This window comes from Prionailurus viverrinus, chromosome B4 (assembly GCF_022837055.1).
Source record: "Prionailurus viverrinus isolate Anna chromosome B4, UM_Priviv_1.0, whole genome shotgun sequence".
Classification (NCBI taxonomy): Eukaryota; Metazoa; Chordata; class Mammalia; order Carnivora; family Felidae; genus Prionailurus; species Prionailurus viverrinus.
The window spans coordinates 54,057,522-54,080,044 of record NC_062567.1 but is presented as its reverse complement, the minus strand read 5'-3'; the positions used below and the strand labels follow the sequence as shown (position 1 = coordinate 54,080,044).

Below are 22,523 nucleotides of genomic sequence, written 5' to 3'. Positions count from 1 at the left end.
GAGCCAAAGTCAAGAGTTGGATGCTTAACCAACTGAGCCACCCAGGCACCCTTATTTGGCTTTTTTTTTTTTTTACAGTACCTTCTCCACTGATTTTGTTGGACTTAAGTATTTAATTTCTGCATTTAAATTTATTTTTTAAAATTTTGATTGTGATCCAAGCTTTGCTAATTTTTATTAAGCTTCCATAGATTTACTTTTTGTTATGGTAAAATATACATAAACATAAACTTTACTATTTTAACCATTTTTTAGCACAGAGTTCAGTGGCATGAAGTACATTCTTGATGTTGTAAAGCCATCACTACTTCCCATCTCCACTACTTTTTCATCATCTCAAATGGAAAGTTCATACCCATTAAACAATAACTCCTGATGTTTTCACCAGCACCGACCCCCAGCCAGTCTCTGGGAACCACCATTCTACTTTCTGTCTCTATGAACTCTCTATTTGAAGTACCTCATGTAAGTGGAATCATACAATGTTTGGTCTTTTGTGTCTGGCTTATTCATTTAGTATAATGTTTCAAGGTTCACCCATGTTGCAGCATGTCAGAATTTCCTTCCTTCCTTTTTAAAGCTGAATAATATTCTGTTGTTAGTATATGCTACCTGTTGTTTACCCATTCATCCATTGACAGATATCTGGGTTGTTTTCACCTTTTGCTATCATAAATAATGTTTCTATGCACATGGATGTACAAAGATCTGTTTTAGTCCCTGCTTTCAAGTATTTGGGGTATATACCCGGAAGTGGGATTTCTGCATCATCTAATAACCTTAGGTTTAATTTTTTGAGGAACTGCCATGTTTTCCACGCCATTTTACATTTCTACCACCAATGAACAAGAGTTCCAATTTCTCCACATCCTTGCCAACATTTGTCATTTTCTATGGTTTTTGCTGTTTCATTTTGTTTAACTTTGATAATAGCCACACAAATGGGTGTTAGGTGATACCTCACTGTGGCTTTGGTTTGCATTTCCCCAATGATTAGTAAAATTAAACATCTTTTTATGTGCTTATTGGTCATCCCTATATCTTTAGAGAAATGAGAATATCCTTTTTACAAGAGTTTCTGGGAACTGACTCTTGGAGAATGTTTGCTTTTTCATTGTTACCACCTTAGGTGAGCCTTTAATATTTGTTGATTGAGAGAGGGATACATAAATGAATGAATAAAAGAACAGGACCTATTACCCTTTATCATCCAGAGCATCTGAGTCTTAGAACTGGATTTGCTATGTGGGGCAGATTTCTTAACTTTGCTAGGCTACATTTTCATAATCTATAAACAGGGATAGTAATATCTGACCCTTAGAATTGTTATGCAGATTAAATACTATGCAAAATGCATTTAAATTAGTGACATACCAACAGGAAATTAATTTGCTAATAAAGATACCTTAGTGCTTATAATTATCTGCTATGTTTAAGTTTCGTAATACTTAAATGCTGATTCTTTGTTTCGTTGTTAATGCTAGGAACACCCTCTTAAAATAATCTGTAAATTTTTTAAGTATAAACTTCACAGGAATTAGTTCAATATCTTTCAAGAAATATTTATTGATTAAATTGAAGAATGATGAATGAATGCATATGTGTACACACATATGCTCACACATATATGTGTGTGTGCCCGTGCGCACACACATGCACACACACACACAACTTTAAGTTGTATTTGGCTCATATAGATTAAAAGTTTCACTATGTGGCTTTTCTCATTATTAGTAGCGAATCCAAAATACTGTATTGCCTCCAACTCTATTGGATTGATATTTAAAGAACTGTGACGTCTGGCAAATTTTTGTTTTGTTTTGATGGCTAAAATAATAAACTGTAGGTAATTCTATCTGATTTTTGCTTCTGTTTTTTTCTGATTAATTCCATTGAATTAATAACACCATACCTTTTACTTTCTGTTAATAAAATAATAGTGATAATATTTACTAATTAAACTAATGAGACTGTGGTGTGGCATTTATAGAAGATTTTGTGAACCTTTTGTTAAAGTTTGTGGAAGTGTGAAATACTATAGAAGTACAAGATCAATGGTAAGTCAATTTGATGTTGATATACCCTAATGGGTAAATTTTCCCAATCATATGAGAGAGAACACTACTGAAAAATGTGTCCCCTATAGTAAAGTATTTTTACTTTAAATCAGATTGACTTTATCTTCATTTTTTTTTCTTTTATCACCTTTTTATTTTCAAACTGGCTGAGATCTGAGGTCAGTGTTCATATACTAATTTCAACCAAACATAGACGTGTAGGATCAGAAGAGGAATAAGAGATGGTCCAAATAAAAAAGAGAAATGTTAGATTTTTTTAAAAAAGCTAATTTGTCACTTCACTCATTGAGTATGAACTGAATAGACTTCTAACCCTTAAAATACTTTTTTTTCCCTCTTTTTATTGCCTGGAATCTTAAGAGCTTTATCATTTGCAGTCATAAAATGAAAATATACACCAAACCCTCAAAGGGCAAGTATGAAATTAAATTATATTTGGGCAGCTGTAACCTTTTAAAACGATCAGATTCCAGTTAATGTATTTCTTCCTGTTCCAAGTGCTGCCATAGTGTTTGATGGTGGGAAGCAGTCCAAAGGGCATTGGGAGATAATAAATTCACTGTAAATTTCACCCCAAGGCATGTCTCGATACACCAAGGCCTCCATTTAGCAAGGCTGACCTAAAACTCTTGTCACATCCAAAGGTCATTTAGGTTGGGGTTGGTGTGTCCCATCTATCTTTCCTTGATGTAAAGAGTGACAGTTGAAACAGGATTGAGCTCATAAACAGTCATCTGAATATGAAAAAGAAGCTAGCTTTGGAGTAGGAGGGGAAAGTGAAGAAAGAACTACCTTTTACAGGAGAACTGGCAAATGCTGTGCTTTTTGCAAAGTCAATGAAGGGTTGACATGATCTTGTAGCTTCTGTTTCAGAGCAATCATTAACTTGAAAGAAAGGGGCATTACTGGACTGGGTTGATTTAGAACATACTCTTCTTTCTTTTGTTTGTATTTGTTTCCAAAAGGGTAATTTTTAGTAAGTATTTTTTAAAAGAATCTAATATTTCCAACCTCCTTTTACTTTAGAATACCATTACTCCTTTCCCCCTTTAAATATGTTCTCTTGAGTTAATGTACAAAATGAACCAACACATGGGAACACATTAGAAAAAAATGTTTTAAAGAAATAAAGCGTAATGTGGTACTGGAAAACAGTGTTTGGTTTTTTCTTCTTTCTGTTGCCCTCTTAATTATTATACTTTTGTGGTAAAATATGCATAAATATAAAATTTATCATTTTAACCATTTTTAAGGGTACAGTTTAATAACATTAAATCCCTTCAGAATGTTATGTAACCATCACCACTATTTACCTTCAGAACTTTTAATCATCCCAAATGGAAACTCTGTACCCATTAAATAATAACTCTCCATTATCCCTTCCCTCAGCCCCTGGTAACTACTTTTTTTATGTTTTATTTATTTTTGAGAGTGAGAGCACAAATGGGGAAGGTACAGAGAGAGAGGGGGACATAGGATCCAAAGCAGGATCTTAGCTGATAGCAGCAAGCCAGATGCGGGGCTCAAACTCATGAACCGTGAAATCATGAGCCAAAGTCAGATGCTCAACGCACTGAGCCACCCGGGTGCCCCCGCTGGTAACTTTTATTATACTTTCTGTCTCTGTGGACTTACCTATTTATATAAGTGAAATCATGTAATGTTTATCCTTTTGTGTCTGGTTTATTGATTTCAAGGTGTACCCATGTTGTAAGCATGTATCACTCATGCTTACCTCACTTCTTCAAAAGCAGTATTCATTTACAAATATGAAGAGTAATGGATATATAAATTCCCAATCATAATAACCACAAGTCACATATAGTGTCACATATGGGGGCATATTAGACAAGTACTAGATAGATAGAAGGAAAGATTAAAGTCTAACAAGTCTTTGGGGAGGAAAACATTTAAAATCCTATCATTAAGGCAGAGATCTCTGTTCACTGATGTGTTCTACGTGTCTAGAACAGTGGTTGGTAAATAATAGGTGCCCAATAAATAAATACTGAATGAAGCAATCAATTTAAGGCAGGAAAGCAGAAGTTAACAATTGTTGACTATTTCTCTGGACTATTCTGATGATATATGAGAAGTATGTTGTGTGCGATTGAAAAGGAAGCTTGCCATGATTAGAAGAACTAATGAGAGTCAAGACACATTGTAAAGGCAAGGTACTATTAGAGTGTGTTTCTATTATTGTAATTGATTTAAGAGTAATGTGTGGTGTAGGTAGTGCAAATGACTCATTTTTAATGCATTTTTCTTATTCTTTTTTAAATTATCCAAAAGAACCAAGGTTAGTGACTATGAATTGAATAAAAATATAAAGTTTTAAATATGATTAAATTCTCCACAGAAATTATACAGGAAGTGGCAAATATTGAAATAAGGATGAGACTAAGAATGTTGAAAAGTATATAGCCAGACTTATTCTATAATTGATTTTGAATCAGTTTTAAATCATGTAAAAAAGTGATTATGTTAATCTTATTCCATTAAAATGGGGAGTAGATGTATCAAACCCTTCCAATCAATTCTCATATTATAGCTAGACTAGTCTTGTAGAAATGCAAATCTAATTATGTCATTCCTCTTCTTAAACTATTACGGCTTCCCATCTAGCTTTTTGAGCATCTCTCCCACCACACTAGAGTCTCACTGGCCCCCTTCCAGTACTCTGCTTTTGTCATGATCTACCCTACCAGTAGCTTGTTTTGCTAGTACTTTTTCCTACTCCATGTACACAGTTGCATCCTCTCATTCTTCTGACCCCTAAGTAATCGTATTTGTAGAGGAGCCTTTCCCAATCTGTCTGACCGTATCATCGCTCTCTCTTACATGCCCTTAAAACACCATGATTGAGAAGCAGACCAAACTGAACCTTTTTTTTTTCCAACTGGCAGTGGCCAAGAAGAAGGAGGATGAAAATGCTAGGAAAAATGTCCTCTTGGGTGCTTCTCATGTCTTTTCCTGCACTACAGCTGCCATAAGATAGTTCTTATCATAAGAGCCCAGGCTCTGTCAGAAGTACTGTTAGAATTGCCCTCCCTGGCCTTGTCCAACTCTTTGCCCAAAAGACCCAAACCCTACTACTGTATTTAAATGACCAGAAAAGATGTTCATAAGGAATTGGTTAAGAGTTATGGACTTTAAAGTCTTGGATTCTACCCTCAGCTTTACCTCTGACGTATGTGCCTTAGGACAATGACTTTTACTTTTCTCTGTGCCTCAGTGGCCTCCTCTGCAAAATAAGAATAGTGTCTATTTCCTAAGCTTCCGAGAGAGACAGCATGGGCCTGGCACCCAGTAAGAGTCCTATACATTTTAGCTATTATGGTTATTTTTGCTGCTATTACCATTCTGTGTCCAGATTTCTCTCAAAATTTAGATAAATTTATGTAGTCAAATAACCAACACTAATATAATATCTAATTTTCTCTTAGTCATAAAAGTTTACGAGAGAAAATGAAGGAAAAAATAAGGGACAAATTCATAGGAAGAAGTGTTTTTAATTCTAACCCATCATATGTGCTGTCTGTTGGTACCAGCTATTGAACAAAATAACTAGCGAAAAAAATCTTAAATGGCTGTGCTTTCTTCAGGGAGAGTAGAGTTCTGTCACTAGTGATGCAAGAAGTCTTTTTTCTTGAAGCCTTTTAACCCCTGGGCTTGTAAACTATCATTGACTCAGAGGTTAGGGAAAATCCCTGTTTCCATTGGCAAGCAGTTAGGGAAATCCCACTGCAGTAGAGAGAATTCATCACATAACGTTTAAGTTTGGAAAGCCTTATTTTTTTTTAATATTTTTATTTTATATTTTTATTTTTTTTTATTTTTGAGAGAGACACAGAGAGTGCAAATGGGGGAGGGGCAGAGAGAGAAGGAGACAGAGATGCACTGTCAACGTGGAACCCAGTGCGGGGCTTGAACTCAAAAACCGTGAGATCATGCATGACGTGAGCTGAAGTTTGACACTTAACCAACTGAGCCACCCAGACACCTGGAAAGCATTTTTAATAGTAGCATTGTTATCCCCATATGGTAAATTTGTATGACATGTAGTAGAAAGGAAAACTTTAGGGGATACCCAGACTTCTGAAACTACTAGTTGTTTTATCTTTGTCAAGTTTTTGAACCACCCCCACTGCACACACAGACGTGTTATGGTGATCCCTGAAATAGCATGCAGACTTCTAGCAAAGTGAGTGGCACTTCGTAGTCACTGAGAAAATCATGGCTCTTGCACTGCCTCTCCCCATATGTGCCAAGTATTTTCAAGCTTCCAGCAAGTATGCAATCTGGAAGTAGGTTTTTTTACAATATACAAAATAATATATAGTCTGATTTAATATGACTTAACACACAATTTCTCTTTTTTACTGAATAAAAATGCTCACTATTTTTAATGTTTTGATTATTATAACATGCCACCCCCAATGTATTGGGATAAAATGAGCAATTATTTCACAATTATGAACTTAGTCAAAGGTAAGCATTTGCTTTAAAGGTCTTTCTGATAATACCCAGCTTTCTTATAGTAAATAAAAATATGTGATAACAACAGAGTTTTTCCCCTTGATAAATAAGCATTTCTCCTCTTATTGTTACTTTCAAAGGATTTTCAGCAGTGCCTTTTCTCCCCCTATAAATTAAACTAATTAAAGCTATGAGGATAGTCACTGATATATAAAAGATTTGCAGACCTTTCCAGCCAGTGTCCCCTTTACCTTGCCAAATGGAGATGTATTTACTGGTTAGTGACCTCAGGAATAGATGCAGAGCGTTCCTCCTCCCACAGTCATGAGCAGAAAGTCTGGAGCAGCATAAAAAGGGTCAATCGAATAGGTCATACATCATATGGGGAGGCAGATGTTGGAACATATTGTAATGGATTACTGTGCAGTACATGAAGATGGCTTGTGGAGTAGAAAAATCGAGGAGGGAGTGAGAGAGATAGATAAACTATCCGTTGGTGTTTTCTTGCATGACTCTTGCAAATATATCTGGATCTTTAAGGAATGGCTTCAATTGTAAAAGTCAAAATGTTTTTTCTAACTGTTCAAGATTTATTGGTGTCTAACAAAATGAAGAAAGCTTTTTAAAATCCAGTACATTTGAAGCATCTCTTATTTATACGCTTCAGTATCTGCAGTGTGACAGAAACAGCTTGAGAGCATCATACCTGTGAAAAAGGTCTTACAATTTAAGTAAGTTCAAATGTGTTCTTTAATTTTTATCAAGATGCCATCTTCACACCCTATCAACACTCCACTCCTCATTGATAGCTCCGTATTCTGTCCAAGTATCACACTGAGTGGGACTGAATTTAATATAAAGTAATAAAGATTGTCTATGTATTATTAACATTTGGTGATAGCAGCTTTACATATATAACGTTATAGCATCTGTACATGTATTCATGATAGTTTTTTAATGGTATAACTGCACTCTAGCCAGACATAATATTTTACTTTTGTATGCCAGCTTTTCTAAGGCATATCATCCAGGAGTGATACTTTTAAGGAGGTGTGGGTCATAATTGCAGGAGTCTCTGCCTTGGAGCCCCTACCAGCCAGCCCCTTGTTTCCTCAGACATGCTTTCCACACAGCTCACCTGTTTTCTCTGAAGGCAGAAAATTCCTTCTCTGAAGTGGATAACATTTATTTTTCCCTTGTGTCTTGCCCCCCTGCCATCTTGAACTCACCTCTAGATGTCAGCTGGCCATCCAGACTTAGAGGCTTTGTCCACCTAACTCATTTCCTTGTGTAACCTGATATTGAAGCTCTTATGTTCCAATACCTTCAACTTCTTCATTTTTTTTTTAATTCTGCACCCTTGATATACTAGCTATTAGTTATCCTCCATTTGGAAAAATCTATAGTAAGTCTAGGTTTACTTACTCTTTCTGTTTGATGCATCTTTCTTGCCCTCAAGTTTCCTTAGGAATTGTGTCCAAATACAGCAGATCATGGATCTCTCACATTGTGTATACTTACTTCAATTAGCTTTTCCAAGTGACCCTGGTTCCTGGTATACCCAGATTGTCACTCCCTTCTCTCCCTTGGGAAAAACTCCCCAGTTGGAACTCTAGACTGGAGATGAAGTGAAAACCCTTGCCATGTCCACACGGGCACCCCCCCCACCAGTCACTTTCCTCCCTGGACTGTGGTAGTGAGGGTGAACCAACAGGAGAAATGTTTCATACCCCTACCCCCCACCCAGCTTCTAGGGTTTAACCACCAAGGAAGTTAGGAGAGAACTTTAACCATTTACTCTCTACCCCAGGAATTTAATCCTCACAGACTTGACCAAGAAAAGATTCTCAGTCTTGAGAGCTAGCCCTAAGTGTCTAGCCTTCATTTTTTTTTCCAGAAGTCGCCTTAGTGGTTTCTAAAAGTCATCAACTTTCAGAGCTCGCTTTACCATGCTAATGTTCCTTGATGGGGACAAAGAGTGAATAGCCCTTCACAATCATCACTGTACTTCTCTCATAGGATTTTTTTGAAAATTAAAGAATAAAAAAATTATCATTGTATAAGTATATAAAAATTTACATGAGAGTAAAGTATGTTTAAATGTATTACTCTTGTATTGTCATTATATTACTTACCATTATGAACCTTTTCCTAATAGCTATACACTGCTATTAAACTGGACCCTCACACAGTTTCTCTGGTAGGTTTTATTCTTTACAATCAAATTTGAATATTAAGAACTCTTACAACTAATAAAAAACTCATTTTTTTTAAAAAAGGGCAGAAGATTGAGTAGACATTTTTACCACAGAAGACATAGAAATGGCTAAGAAGCACACGAGAAGGTACTCAACATCCTTAGTCACTGAGGAAACGCTGGTATAGTGGATACCAGTTCTCTCCTACTAGAATAGTTATAATCAAAAAGATAGGCAATACCAAGTATTGATGATACAGAGAAACTGGGACCTTCATAACACTGCTAGTGGAAATGTAAAACGGTTTAGCTACTTTGGAAAAGTTTGGCAGTTTCTTAAAAAAGTAACTTGAACTTACCCTATGACTCAGCAAGTCCAATTCTAGGAATTGGGTAAAGAGAAATGAAAACACACAAAGACTTTGTACAGGAATGTTCAATAGCAGGATTATTCATAATAGCCTAAAATTGGAAACAACCCAAATGTCCATCAGCTGGATAAATGCACACACAAATATGATCCATCCATACAAAGGAATACCATTCAGCAATACAATGGAGCAGACTGCTAATACATGCTGCAACATGGAGGAACCTCAAAAACATTACACTGAGTGAAAGAAACCAGATCTCTTTTTGTTTAGTCTCTTCTAGCACTGCTCCAGTAGTGGTGACTATAAAATCGAATAACCTCACATCCTGCCTAGGAGAAGTAGAATGAACATGTTCTTTTATTTTAAAAAGGGAAGGGGAGAGCCTCTGTTTTAAGAAGTGTCCTGTGCGGTATACAGAAAATTTTTAAATGTTTATAGATATATTTTTCAGTTGATTTAAAGGCTGACGCTGTAACTTTGCGTGCTGTGTTTACTCTGCCTAGAATATCTTTCTGCTTTTATCTTGGACTTCCTTAAAGGTTCATGTCTAGCAGGGCTTGTAGCCATGTCACCTTCTGGACCCTACTTTAGAAGCCATTTGCAAGTCAGTCACAGACGAGCAATTTAGGCCATCCAGGACCAAAGCCAAGCATCTTCTCTTGAATGGCGCTGGGGATAGGAAAAGAAGGAGTGCAGGCTGTGGGCCCAAACATGGCGCACTAAGGAGATCAAGAATCTAAGTTAAAACTTGCCCTCTGTATCATTTGTGTGGAGGTTGGGGAGAGAATATGCATAACATAAAATTTACCAGTTTAGACATCTTTAAAATGTACAGTCTGTGGCATTAAGCACATTTACTTGTGGTGCACCCATCACCACCATCCATCTCCTGAACTTTCATCTTCCCAAAATGAAATTCTGTACCCATTAAACAATTAAGTCCATTTCCCTGCCTCACTCCAGTCTCTAGCAACCACCATCCTTTCTGTCTCTATGAAATTGAATACTCTAGACACCTCACCTTGTATTAATGGAATCATAAATATTTGGTCTTTTATGACTGGCTTATTTCATTTAGCACAACATAATGTCCTCATGGACCATCCATGTTATAGTATGTGTCAGAATTTTCTTTGTTTTTTTTTTAATGTTTATTTTTGAGAGAGAGATGGAGCACATGAGAGGTAGGTAGGAGGACAGAGAGAGAGAGGGAGACAGAGGATCTGAAGCAGGCTATGCTCTGAGAGCAGTGAGCCTGACACAGGGCTTGAGCTCACAAACCATGAGATCATGACCTGAGTACAAGTAGGATGCTCAACCGACTGAGCCACCCGGGTGCCCCAGAATTCCCTTTGTTTTTAAGGCTGAATAATATTCCACTGTATGTTTATAACACACTTTGTTTATCCCTCCCTCCATTGATGGGCACTTGGTTTCTTCAACCTTTTGTCTATTGTGACCACTGCTGCTCTGAACACAGGTGTACAAATATCTATTATACTCTCTGATTTCAATTATTTTGGGTATATACCCAGAAGTGGGTTTGCTGGATCATATGCTAATCCTATATAGTTTTTAAAGGAACTACCATACTGTTTTCCATAGTGACTATGCCATTTTACATTCCCACCAGCAACCAGTAAGGTCCTGATTCTTACACATTCTTGCCAACATTTGTTATTTTCTAGTATTTTTATAACAGCCATCCTTGTGGTTTTCATTTGCATTCTGGTATTTTGAAGGTATGTTTGTCAGGATGGGAGAATGAAACATTTTATTAAATACTTCATTAGATTAATTTGTAAATTGTAAGTTTTTATAAATTTGCCATGTGAGTTTCTCTTTGCACTTTTGCCCTGGGATCCAGCAAATTTAAGACCTATCCTATTTTTCTTGCAATATTCTTGGATAACATCAGAAAGAAGATGGGGCGCCTGGGTGGCGCAGTCGGTTAAGCGTCTGACTTCAGCCAGGTCACGATCTCGCGGTCCGAGAGTTTGAGCCCCGCGTCAGGCTCTGGGCTGATGGCTCGGAGCCTGGAGCCTGTTTCCAATTCTGTGTCTCCCTCTCTCTCTGCCCCTCCCCCGTTCATGCTCTGTCTCTCTCTGTCCCAAAAATAAATAAAAACGTTGAAAAAAAAATTAAAAAAAAAAAAGAAAGAAGAGCTGACAATGCTAGGGAAAGAAGTCCCATGTTTAAACTCAAGTTGCTTTGATAATTTTCTGTGAAGAAACATTATGAAAAATAATGTGCAATGCAAATTTATTCACATTGAAACATGCTGATATGTTTTGAAAGATTTTCTCCAGTACATTAGTTTCTCTTTAAACTCCACATTTAAGTTACATTAAGAAGCTGAAATTAAGCTATAAAGATAACACTTATGGAGCCTTGAAATTGCTTTCTGAATTTTTTCCTCACAAATGTTACTCCTTGTTTCTTCCCTTAAAAAACAAACAAATGCTTTTCTTACACATCAGATCTAACGCACATCTTTTAAGTTTGATTTAAACTTTAGAAGTACACATTTACCTATTTTTTAAATCATAGTAAATGACAACACATACATTTGAAAATCTCTAATCCAAGTAGTTAACACATTGTATGTATGTTAATTTTTGTTGCCAGATTTCAGTCCCTGCACTTAAGATCAAAATGTTCTGCCATTTCTGTACATATATTTGAACTTCAAGGGACTATTAATCAGGGGGTTTTTAGTTCTGTGATGTTCTTTTTAAAAACTTAGGTTTATACATGTTTTTGTATGTGAGAGTTTAGAAGTGACTACTACTTATTTCTGAGTGAGGGCTTTCTTGACCCTCAAGGATGATTAAAGGTCTTCAACTTTCATCCCAATGCCTATTTATGTTCTCAGGGTAAACTAAAACAACCTTATTGGTCTCATTTGATTAAATATTAAAAATATGTTAAATTCATTTATATAGTATACCTCTTTTTTCTCTCTTTTATTTTTTGGTGTTTGTATTATATTTCATTTGGAGAAAATGATTCTATTTATAGAAATAATTTTAAACAATTAATTTAGCAAAAATTATATGAAATCGTTGTGCCGTCTGTTAGCACTCCTCATTCAGATAATGGCAATGTAAATGTTTACAAATTTACTGAAAGAATCAGTATGTTTTACTACATAGCATTTAGAAAAGACAACATTTTCAGTCATAATTTTATTTTTTTTTCATTAAATCTTTTTGTACCCAGCTCTCCTACCTAATATGATGAAGTTTGTGATATGGGGAGGAGAGATGTAGGGAGTCAGATAAAGGGAAGGTAAAGGTGGAGAGAGAATGGTGAATGTGACTTATTTTGCACTATTTTCCCAAAGAGTGTCCCCATGTCCTAATCCATGCCTGTAGTAAAGGAAGGTAAGGTAATTGGATGAAACCATTCACCATCATTTGCTACTGGCTCCTGAGTAATTGCCAGTATGTGGTGTCCTCCCTGTCTCCTGTACCTTTATTTAGATCGTTTGGGCACACAAAAGGGAGATATGAAAATAGATCCCATTTCAAATGAAATTTAAACTTTGAGGGGTGCCTGGATGGCTCAGTCTGTTCAGCGACTGACTCTTGCTTTTGGCTCAGGTCATGGTCCCGGAGACATGGAATTGAGCCCCATGTTGGGCTCTGTGCTGAGCATGGAGCCTGCTTAAGATTCTCTCTGTCTCCCTCTGCCCCTCTCCCTGGCTGGCATGTGTGCTTTTTCTCTCTCAAATAAAAAATGAAGAAAAAAATAGAAAGAAAATTAACCAAGAGAAAAGAATCTAACGAAGATCAAAGGATCTCTTGAACTAACCAAGAGGAAAGGATCCCAAAGAACATTTTCTATGTAACAACCATAGACCCTGCTAAATACCTGTTTGTTCTCTGAATAATAAATATTTAGGATTCAGTGAGTAAATAGTGTATATCCCTTTATCAGAAAGAAGGCATTTCCTATTTGTCTTTTCCAAAACAGTTAAGAGTATCTATATGCTTAAATGCTTGGTTCTATTTTTTTTAAGGTATTAACTTTTTTCTTATAATCTTTATCAATTTTTTGGTTCATAATTCCACATTGACTTATTCATTTACTGTTATAATTATGACTACAACAAGTATGTTATACTATATTTTGTTCCTATGCTGATAAGGTTTTGAAATGCACTGTTTCTTTGACCCTGTAAGTAAATGAAATAAATGGATGAATGGGAAGCTTTATCAACATCACTGTTACGTCTTTTCTCTAATTCCTCAAGTAGTAAAAACATTGTCTTTCCTTCCAGGTTTTTAAAAGGTCTTTCACAAAAAGTTACTGCCATTATTAAATATATACTAAATATGTACCAGAGGTTTATGTTTGTTGAAAATTAATCGTCTTATTTTATGCAGTTCATTTATGCCTTTATTCATTTCTAATTTTCCTTGCCTTTAGGACTTCCTGAGAAAGCATTAAATAATAGAGACAAAATCCTTGCCTTCAAGGAGTTTACTAGTCAGTAAATGGTTTGAGGGACCAACCAGTGATAGATATTTTTGTCAGTGCATAATACTTTCAATCCAAATACTCCAGATGGTAGTTAGTAGCAACAATAGGTGAAGTTGTAATTTTAACAATTTGGGGGAAATAATCTATTAAGAAAAAGTGGCAAAATTTTATGATCTCAAGGAAGTAATCAAATAGTCTACCTTAGAATTTAAATAATCTGTTTTGTGGAATTTCTCCACCCCTTTCACTGAGTACCAACCTCTAGTTTAGGATAGCTGTGTAGAAATGGCTACCTTTGTAAGAAAATACAATTGTATCTACTGGTGGTTTAAAGGCCAAGTTGTCCAAGCACAACTGTACTGTTTTCCCTGAAATTAGCAACAATTCATTCGCACAGGTTAAAATATCTGTTTGTCATCATCCTGTCAGATTTTTGTTTTGACCCCACACTGTAGTTCAACAGGAAGAATGCCTACTAATGAACTATCAGCCCACTGCCTAGTAGTGCTTTGGTACATGTAGTACATTACAGGAAAAAATAATACTGGTTGAGTTTAACTAAGATAAATATAATTCAAGGTCATGTTGTTATAGATACAGTACATCATACCCTTAATATTTAAAAAAAAAATATTTAATGAGCTATACCTTAGGGAAAGCCCATGATGGAATGGCTCTACCATTTTCAATATCAGGATATGAATTATAGGGAAATCTGTATGACTTAGTTCTTTTTTGTTTTTTTCAAAACTAAAGAAGAAAATTCATGTGTCTTGGCTGTCTTACAAGATAGTATAATGATTGTATATACAAATGAGAATATGTGATAGGTGAATACTTACGTATTCTATGAAGTAAAGACTATATAAATTATACTATACATTCTGTTCTTCTCTTTCATTTTTCTTTTCTTTTCCCCAGTTAATTTGTAGTCATTTATGTGTCCACTATGCTATGAACTTGGTTTTATTTTTTTCATCTTCACTTCCACAACTGTTACTTCAACTCAAGTTATCATTAAAATTATTACTGGGGCACCAAGGTGGCTCGGTCTGTTAAGCATCTGACTCTTGGTTTCAGCTCAGGTCATCATCTCAGGGTTTGCAAGTTCAGGCCCCGTGTCAGGCTCCGCACGGAGCCTGCTTCTGATTCTCCCTCTCCCTTTGTCTCTGCCCCTCCCCTGCTTGCTCATGTGCATGCACGCTCTATCTCTCTCTCTCTCTCTCAAAATAAACTTAAAAAAAATTATTGCTCCTAAATTTTAATAACCACATAACTTCTACCTTGTCTTATCTTTATTCTAGTTTAAAACATCACATATATTGCTTTCAAAAATCCAGTGGCTTTCTCTTGCCTACATACTAAATTTAAACTTTGTCTTTATTTCAAGATCTTCTATAAGGTGAACTAGCCTACAAACCCAGCACTGGTTTACTCTTCACAGGGTGTGCACTCAATTAGTCACTATCTTTTCTGCCATTCACTGTTCCACACCATCTTCTGTATTCCCTTGGCTCAACTACCTCATTCCTGCTCCTGTGCCTTTAAACTGTTCTCCCTTCCTAGAATGCCACTTCTTTTTTTATTCCTAGCTTAGCTATATCTCTTCTATGAAAACACATGAGATCATACTGACTCATTTCCTTTGCCTTCACAACTTTAAAAGTGGCATACAGTTATAGTACACTAACATGCTCATTGTTTTATGTTTACCAATCTTGATTTAGGGAAGAAACTATGCATAAGCATGCTTTGTATCCTCCACTGTACTTGGCACAGTCCAGAGTATATAGTAGGAAGTCAGCACATATATATTACCTTGTTAGTTTCTTTCTTGGTATAATTAATTGCTTAATAATTAGAACTGTTACTTACTGGTTAAGGATTCTTTGCCATGTGTTTTTCTGAGTATTTGATACTCACTATGTGATTTATCTCTCACGTCAACCCGATAAGCTCAGTTTTATTTATCCTGAATTTGCAGATGAAGGAACTGTGGCTGGGTTTAGTCACCCAAGGTCACTAATTCAGAACTGCTATTAGTGAGGTTTATCCTACTTTTAACTGTTGCAGTAGAAGTACACTAGAAGTAGAAAACCATGCGTCCTTGAAAGAGCTAAAGAAACAAAGAATGTGTGTTTACGGAGCAAGTTGAAATAAAAGCGAGTTACTTGTGTGTGTTTGTGTGTGTGTGTGTGTGTGTGTGTGTGTGTGTATACACTTATGGACACATGAGCACCAAAAAGACACTAAGTAATCAATGGATAGATTCCACTGATTATGTGATTTTTTCTTTTATATGATTTTTATTTTATATGAATTTTTTCTTAAAAAATCATTGAATTAGGTATAGGGATGAAGGAAGGGAAAGGGAATAGGAACACAATATTTTAAGTAATATAAAGAGTGGAAAACCTAATGATCTGTGGAGTTGGAGAATTTTAGAGCTTAAAACAAGAGTTTCAAGATAACAGTAAAGTTATTCTGCAAGGCAAAACAGTTATTCTGTTAGTCTGGTCAACTTCATGAAATGAGTGTTCTCTTTAAGCTTTAGCTTTTTATGTTTAGGATCTCTCAATTTCTTTCTGATGTTTAGAACAACTTAACTGCTTTTCATAAAAGTATATTTATCATAATACATCTTGTCTATAACTCTGGTTTTATCTGCAGTCTTTTAAAGAAAAATGTTAGCCAAGTTTTTGTTTAAAAAATTTATATAGTTAATATACAGATAGCGGTGCCTGAATGGCTCAGTCGGCTAAGCGTCTGACTCTTGGTTTCAGTTCAGGTCATGATCTCACAGTTTGTAAGTTCAAGCCCTACTTCGGGCTCTGCACCGACAGTGTGGAGCCTGCTTGGAATTCATTCTCTCTCTCTCTCTGTCTCTCTCTCTCTCCCCTTCCTTCTCCCTCTCTGCCCTTCCCCTGTTCATGCTCTCTTTCTCTATCAAAATAAATAAACTTAAAAAAACCATATAGATACACAATTATTGAGGTATCTACAATAAGGGAGTGGGCTCTATAGTTCACAGGATGCTTACTACTTCAGATGGCCTTCTGGTTGCCACTAGATTCTGTAACCCTTCCCTGTCAACAAGATCAACCAGTGGTTCTGTATTATTCTTGATTTTGCTTCAAGAACATGTAAGAAGTGAAATAAAATAATATAGTGTCTTAATTCCCTTGTTTTAAAATTAGCCAGCACATACATTTTAATGCATGGACAGGTGAACTTAAATTTTTTAAAAGATAGAATTAAAATAAGTCACAGCAGCATTTTTTTTCTTTTTTGCCAGTTGCCCACCCTTACATAGTAGCCAACTATGAGGAACACTGTCAGCTTCTTTAAAACTACTGAAATTTCCTTTTAACTTGTGAATTAGGTCCAAATTAGGACCCAGAAGTATTAAAATTCCTGGTTTATTTTATCTGTGCAGACTTGAAGTGTGTTAGATCCCCTAAGACTTGAGGCCTTTTTCATGCTTCTATAAGATGTAAGAAGCACGTATATTTCACACAAAATAAAAAGTATTGGAAATAGATAATTCCTACTTCCAAACCTTGGTGAAGTAGGAGAAAGCCAAATAGGAGGAAGGGGATATGGGAGATTGAAAGAAATGAACAGCTACCTAATGTTAACCATACTCTGATTGACTAGTAGCTGCTGACATTTTATTTTCATTATAAATCACTTTAAATCTCTATATTATATGCAAGTACCAGTAAGGTAGATGATACCATACCGTTATTATAAAAATATTTAAATGGATCCACCTATTTTAAAAATTTAGGGTTTTTACTTTTTCCACTCAAAAGCATTTCCTAGGACACTTTAATTAAGATAAACCTTAATTTCATATTTAAAAAGATAAAATAAATACATTTATTTGAATGATGAAAGAATGTCTATGATATTCTTTATTCCAAATGTATGTCACCTCCAACCTTTACATTCAATAAAGTGTTTCAGAGTATATTTATACTTGTATTTTCAATGGTAGCTCTTATACTTCTTTGCAAGTTGTGAGTTTGTCTATAGAGATTAATATTTGAACATTGAGTCACCTTTTATGAGTGACTGGTTCATCTATTTAATTATCTAAATAACTCAAATAGTCAATATTTTTTCAAATTATGAAATAATTCTTTAATAATCAAATTAAAATCTTGATTAATTGTTTTGTTCACATTTGTTTATCGACAGATGTTAAAATGTCCCAGGTCAATCTCTAGTAGTTATGAAACAATCTTATATTTAGTGTGTACAAACCAGTAATATGTATTGTTAGCCTCTCGGCATAATACCCACTGGAATAATATTTAAAGACAAGGATATAATATATAACACAGTATTAAATTTATAATATACAGCAATCCAGATAATTTTTTAAATATTTTTTTAATTCAGTATATGTAATTTGATACATGTATTTTACTGGACAAAATTTAAATTTGCATAGTGGTATCTTGGGATATTGGTTGTTTTCTTAATAACTTCATGAACAGGGGCTCCTGGGTGGCGCAGTCGGTTAAGCGTCCGACTTCAGCCAGGTCACGATCTCGCGGTCCGTGAGTTCGAGCCCCGCGTCGGGCTCTGGGCTGATGGCTCAGAGCCTGGATCCTGTTTCCAATTCTGTGTCTCCCTCTCTCTCTGCCCCTCCCCCGTTCATGCTCTGTCTCTCTCTGTCCCAAAAATAAATAAACGTTGAAAAAAAAAATAAAAAAATAAAATAACTTCATGAACAGTTTAGGGTGAGGAGAGAAAAAACTACTTTTTTGAATTATAGGATATAATGCAAAGGTTTTTAACACAAGTGTGGAAAGTGGATAAATTCTGATATTTTAAAAAAATGATAAACTCCCAGTCATTGTATTTGACGTCATATCCTTTTACTCTTTATGCAGTCTAAGACTTACTAATTAAGTCTTTTCTTTCTCACTGACTGAAATAAAGAATAATATAATTATTCCAATGTGCGTGTACACAAACACGCACACACACACATACACACACACACACACACACTTGGGAAGAAGGGACAATCATTATTGATAGTATAAATTTATTCCTCTGGTGTTTCTGTATCTGGAATGTATCTTGCATTAGTTGGCATAATAAAAACATAATTTCATCAATAGTTTTAATGCTCTGTTTCATTTAGACCATAGTATCTGGAAACTGTGAACAATGTATGTGTGTTTTCATGTAAATATATGCCTGTCCTCAGGTTTCAAAGTTTTGTTTCTAGAGAGGACCCCCCCTCCCCAGCTTATCAAGGTCTCTGGCTTATGCTGAGCAGTTTTATCCCTTGAATTTTCTCTTGTGGAGAAAAATCAAGATAAACTATGTCACAGTACTTTCCCTTGAGAGCTTCTTTCTTTAGTCTTTTTATTACAGAAGTTCTAACTTGCATACACACACACACGCTGTACACACATGCACATCTTTTCTATCCAGATCTTAAAATTTTCACACACTGCTAAGTGGAGGTGAAAAGAGAATTAATCCAGACATTTGATGTGACTATTTGATCTAAAACAGTCTCCTTGTTTTAAGATACTATATCATATGGCAATTATTATCAAAGTGAAATTTTCTTATTATTAATTTGATTTGTTGAAGAATATTTTACTGGTTATTTAATCAGAAAGACTATGCAGTGGCTTAGTGGAAGAGGGCATGTTTCAGACAGTATTCCTTCAAACTCTAATCCTCAAGATAATTTCAGGTTTGTCTGTGTTTATATATCATGACATAAAGTGGATTTCTGGCAAGCATCCAGTTAATTTTATCAATGTAGGTAGACTAACCAGATAGTGTTCTTGAAATACTCTCCTTCCATTCCCTCTCAATGGCTTTTTTTGTATTTCTATACAACTAATGATTAGAAAAAGAATTGTTACAGGTCCCCATTTCAACAAGTAAAACAAAACAAAACAAAACAGAACCAATATGAATCGTAAGAAAATTAGTTTGTATATGAAGCTGCATCCTTTTGTAACACACTGTGTACATTTTAAAATAGAGCAAAAAGAGGTCTTGACCAAATGTTATGATATACTTGTCTTCCCTACCATTGAGAAAAAGTAAATATGAATGATTGTTATTTGTTTGGAGTCCCTGGACATCCTAAAGCTGAAATCCTTCCTATGTAGTATCTGTCATTTCTCCCCAGAGAAGTAAGTCATGAACGTTGAGATGACAATTTCTTTCTTTAAATGTTCCAGGGCGGTAAACAAGAATCCTCACAGGAAAACTACCACATCTGAATACAGGTACTTTCTGAGAGGTGCATTTATTTTATCACTGATAGTCACTTTTTTTTTCTCTCTCTCTCTCTCTCTTTTTCTTTCTCTCCCCTGTTTCTTCTGTAGCAGTTATATGCTGCCCAGCTAGCTGCAATGCAGGTATCTCCAGGAGGAAAGCTCCCAGGCATTCCCCAAAGCAACCTCGGTGCTGCTGTATCTCCTACCAGCATTCACACAGACAAGAGCACAAACAGCCCACCACCCAAAAGCAAGGTACCCCTTTGCAGAAGCTACCTGTCTTGCAATTGACAGCTTTACTTTTCATTCAATGGCATTTATTGAATATTATGTGCCAGCAGTCGGGTTAACCACTGGGTCTTCAAGGAGCTAAGAGTCTGGTAGGATCAATAAGGATCAATAACATACATACATTGAGCCATGCATTTATTCAACAAACATGCATTGGTAGCCAGAGTTGGAAATGTGAGTGATGCACAGATTTATTAGATATGCTGTACTCCAGTGGCTTACAGTCGTATTAAATAGATACCCATACTCTATGAAACAAAGCCTTATAAATGAATCAAAGCCTTATAAAGAGTAACAGATAAAATGCATTGGAAGTTATTAGGACAAACACCCTGCTTTCAGTGAGATATCCTGGGAGGGGTTTCCCCCCCAAAAAAGGGCAACCGAAATAGACCTTAAAATAGGAGTACAGATAGGGCATACAGAAAATGTTTTATTTAAATATCAATAACTGCTATAATGTGGTGCAGTATGGATATAATTCTAGATATATCATCCATCCAATAAGATTTTCATGAAAGATATAAAGATAATAATAGTGTTAGAAGTAGGACTATTTAGAAATAGTTTTCTTTTGGGAACTAAGGAAACATTTCTTGAGAGAACATGGAAAAAGGATTGACAGGAAGAGGATTCAAATAAGTTGTTCTTTGTCTTAGGAGAGAGAAGCAGAAAACTTTGAAGCTGAAATGTTTTATGTTTGTAAGATCTTAAGGTCTTAGATGAGGATATGTGAATACATTATACTTTCTGTGAAGGAAGACAGAAGAGTGACCATAAAGTATTTTTTTCCTGAGATTACTTAGGGAAGTAACAACACATATTTTCTATTAGAAAATGTTAAGTAGAAAACTGACCCAGTTAATTTACCCCCAAAATAACAACTTTTGCTGAATTAGCTAGAATATTGTTTGTGTTCTCCATTTCCCAAATGCCATATTGGAAATAACTAAAGAGCAAAAGAATAAACAGAGAAAAAAATTAAAAAGTATTGAAAGAGAAAAAAACTCTAAGAATTTATTTTTTTTTATTTATTTATTTTTTCAACGTTTATTTATTTTTGGGACAGAGAGAGGCAGAGCATGAACAGGGGAGGGGCAGAGAGAGAGGGAGACACAGAATCGGAAACAGGCTCCAGGCTCCGAGCCATCAGCCCAGAGCCTGACGCGGGGCTCGAACTCACGGACCGCGAGATCGTGACCTGGCTGAAGTCGGACGCTTAACCGACTGCGCCACCCAGGCGCCCCACTAAGAATTTATTTTTAATCCTATTCTAGTATCCTGACAGATACCTTTCACAGTTAGTGTATTAATTCAGAAGGTGAGTTGAGAAGGAGAAGGGATCAGTTGGGAAAGTCTACTCCAGCCTCCATCTTCCCCAAATTCTTAAGGACCTTTTCCGTATTATTAAGAGGTAAATACACTTGAAAGCACAACTAAACCTGGACAAGGAACCTAGACCATGATTCACCCATAATATGTGCAAACATATAGTTCAAATTATTGTACACACTGCTGTGATACTGGGAAATGTACAAGTGCACCCTTTAAGAACTATTTCAGCCGTGTAATGAACTTGGCATGTTCTGTACCTAATGTGCACCCAAGATCTGGACTGCTTTTCTTTATAATCAGAGAAGAGCATATTTTTTAAAAATTTGATAATTATAACATTCGTTAACTAAAATTTAATTTTAAAGCAGTGATATTTTGAGGTCTTCATGGACCAGCAATTTTAATATATTGCATGTATGGGCTAATTTTGAGTAAAGTAAATAGCTGTAGCAGCATAGTCACCGTCACACGCAAATAATTCCGTGAGATATTATTCTCTGTTTTTTTTCCCTTGATTTATTAATGTGATTTCATACCATGTTTCATAATGATGCTTACATTATGACATTTCATATTATGATTTTAGACTAGATAGTTCACTTGTAAATAACTAGTGGGCTCTCTTTATTACCTCTAGAATAACTTTTTGTCATTATTATCTTCTCCCCAATTTACTTACTCAAATAATCAGGAAGCTTTTGATATCAATTAGCCTCATCCATTTATGCATCTGTTCATTCATTCATTCATTCATCCATCCGTTCAAATGTTTACTGAGCAGTTGTCACAGTGATACTTTTTTTAGGTAACCATGGCAAATGCAAAAGTGATTGAACGTTTGTTTTGCCAAGACTAGAACACTACTTTATGAGTTCTATGGTTCTAGACACTCATAGAATCCTATACAACCCTATATACCAGTTGCAAAGCAGACTTATTATCCATCTCAGTGATAATCCTCTGCCACTTTCTATAGTTTCATAAACCTCCATTTTTTAGTACAAGTGAAAAAGTG

The 22,523-nt window shown here is 35.6% G+C and overlaps 1 protein-coding gene across 9 annotated transcripts in view; it reads left to right on the top strand.

The window, feature by feature from the left end:
- The window catches only part of SOX5 (SRY-box transcription factor 5), a 1,014,136-nt gene that overhangs the window by 919,704 nt on the left and 71,909 nt on the right, over positions 1-22,523 (top strand). For all 9 annotated transcript variants that reach the window (XM_047867514.1, XM_047867512.1, XM_047867515.1 and 6 more), the window contains one exon: positions 19,991-20,137. In XM_047867514.1, the coding sequence (XP_047723470.1) occupies positions 19,991-20,137 (147 nt within the window). The remainder of the gene's footprint in view (positions 1-19,990; positions 20,138-22,523) is intronic.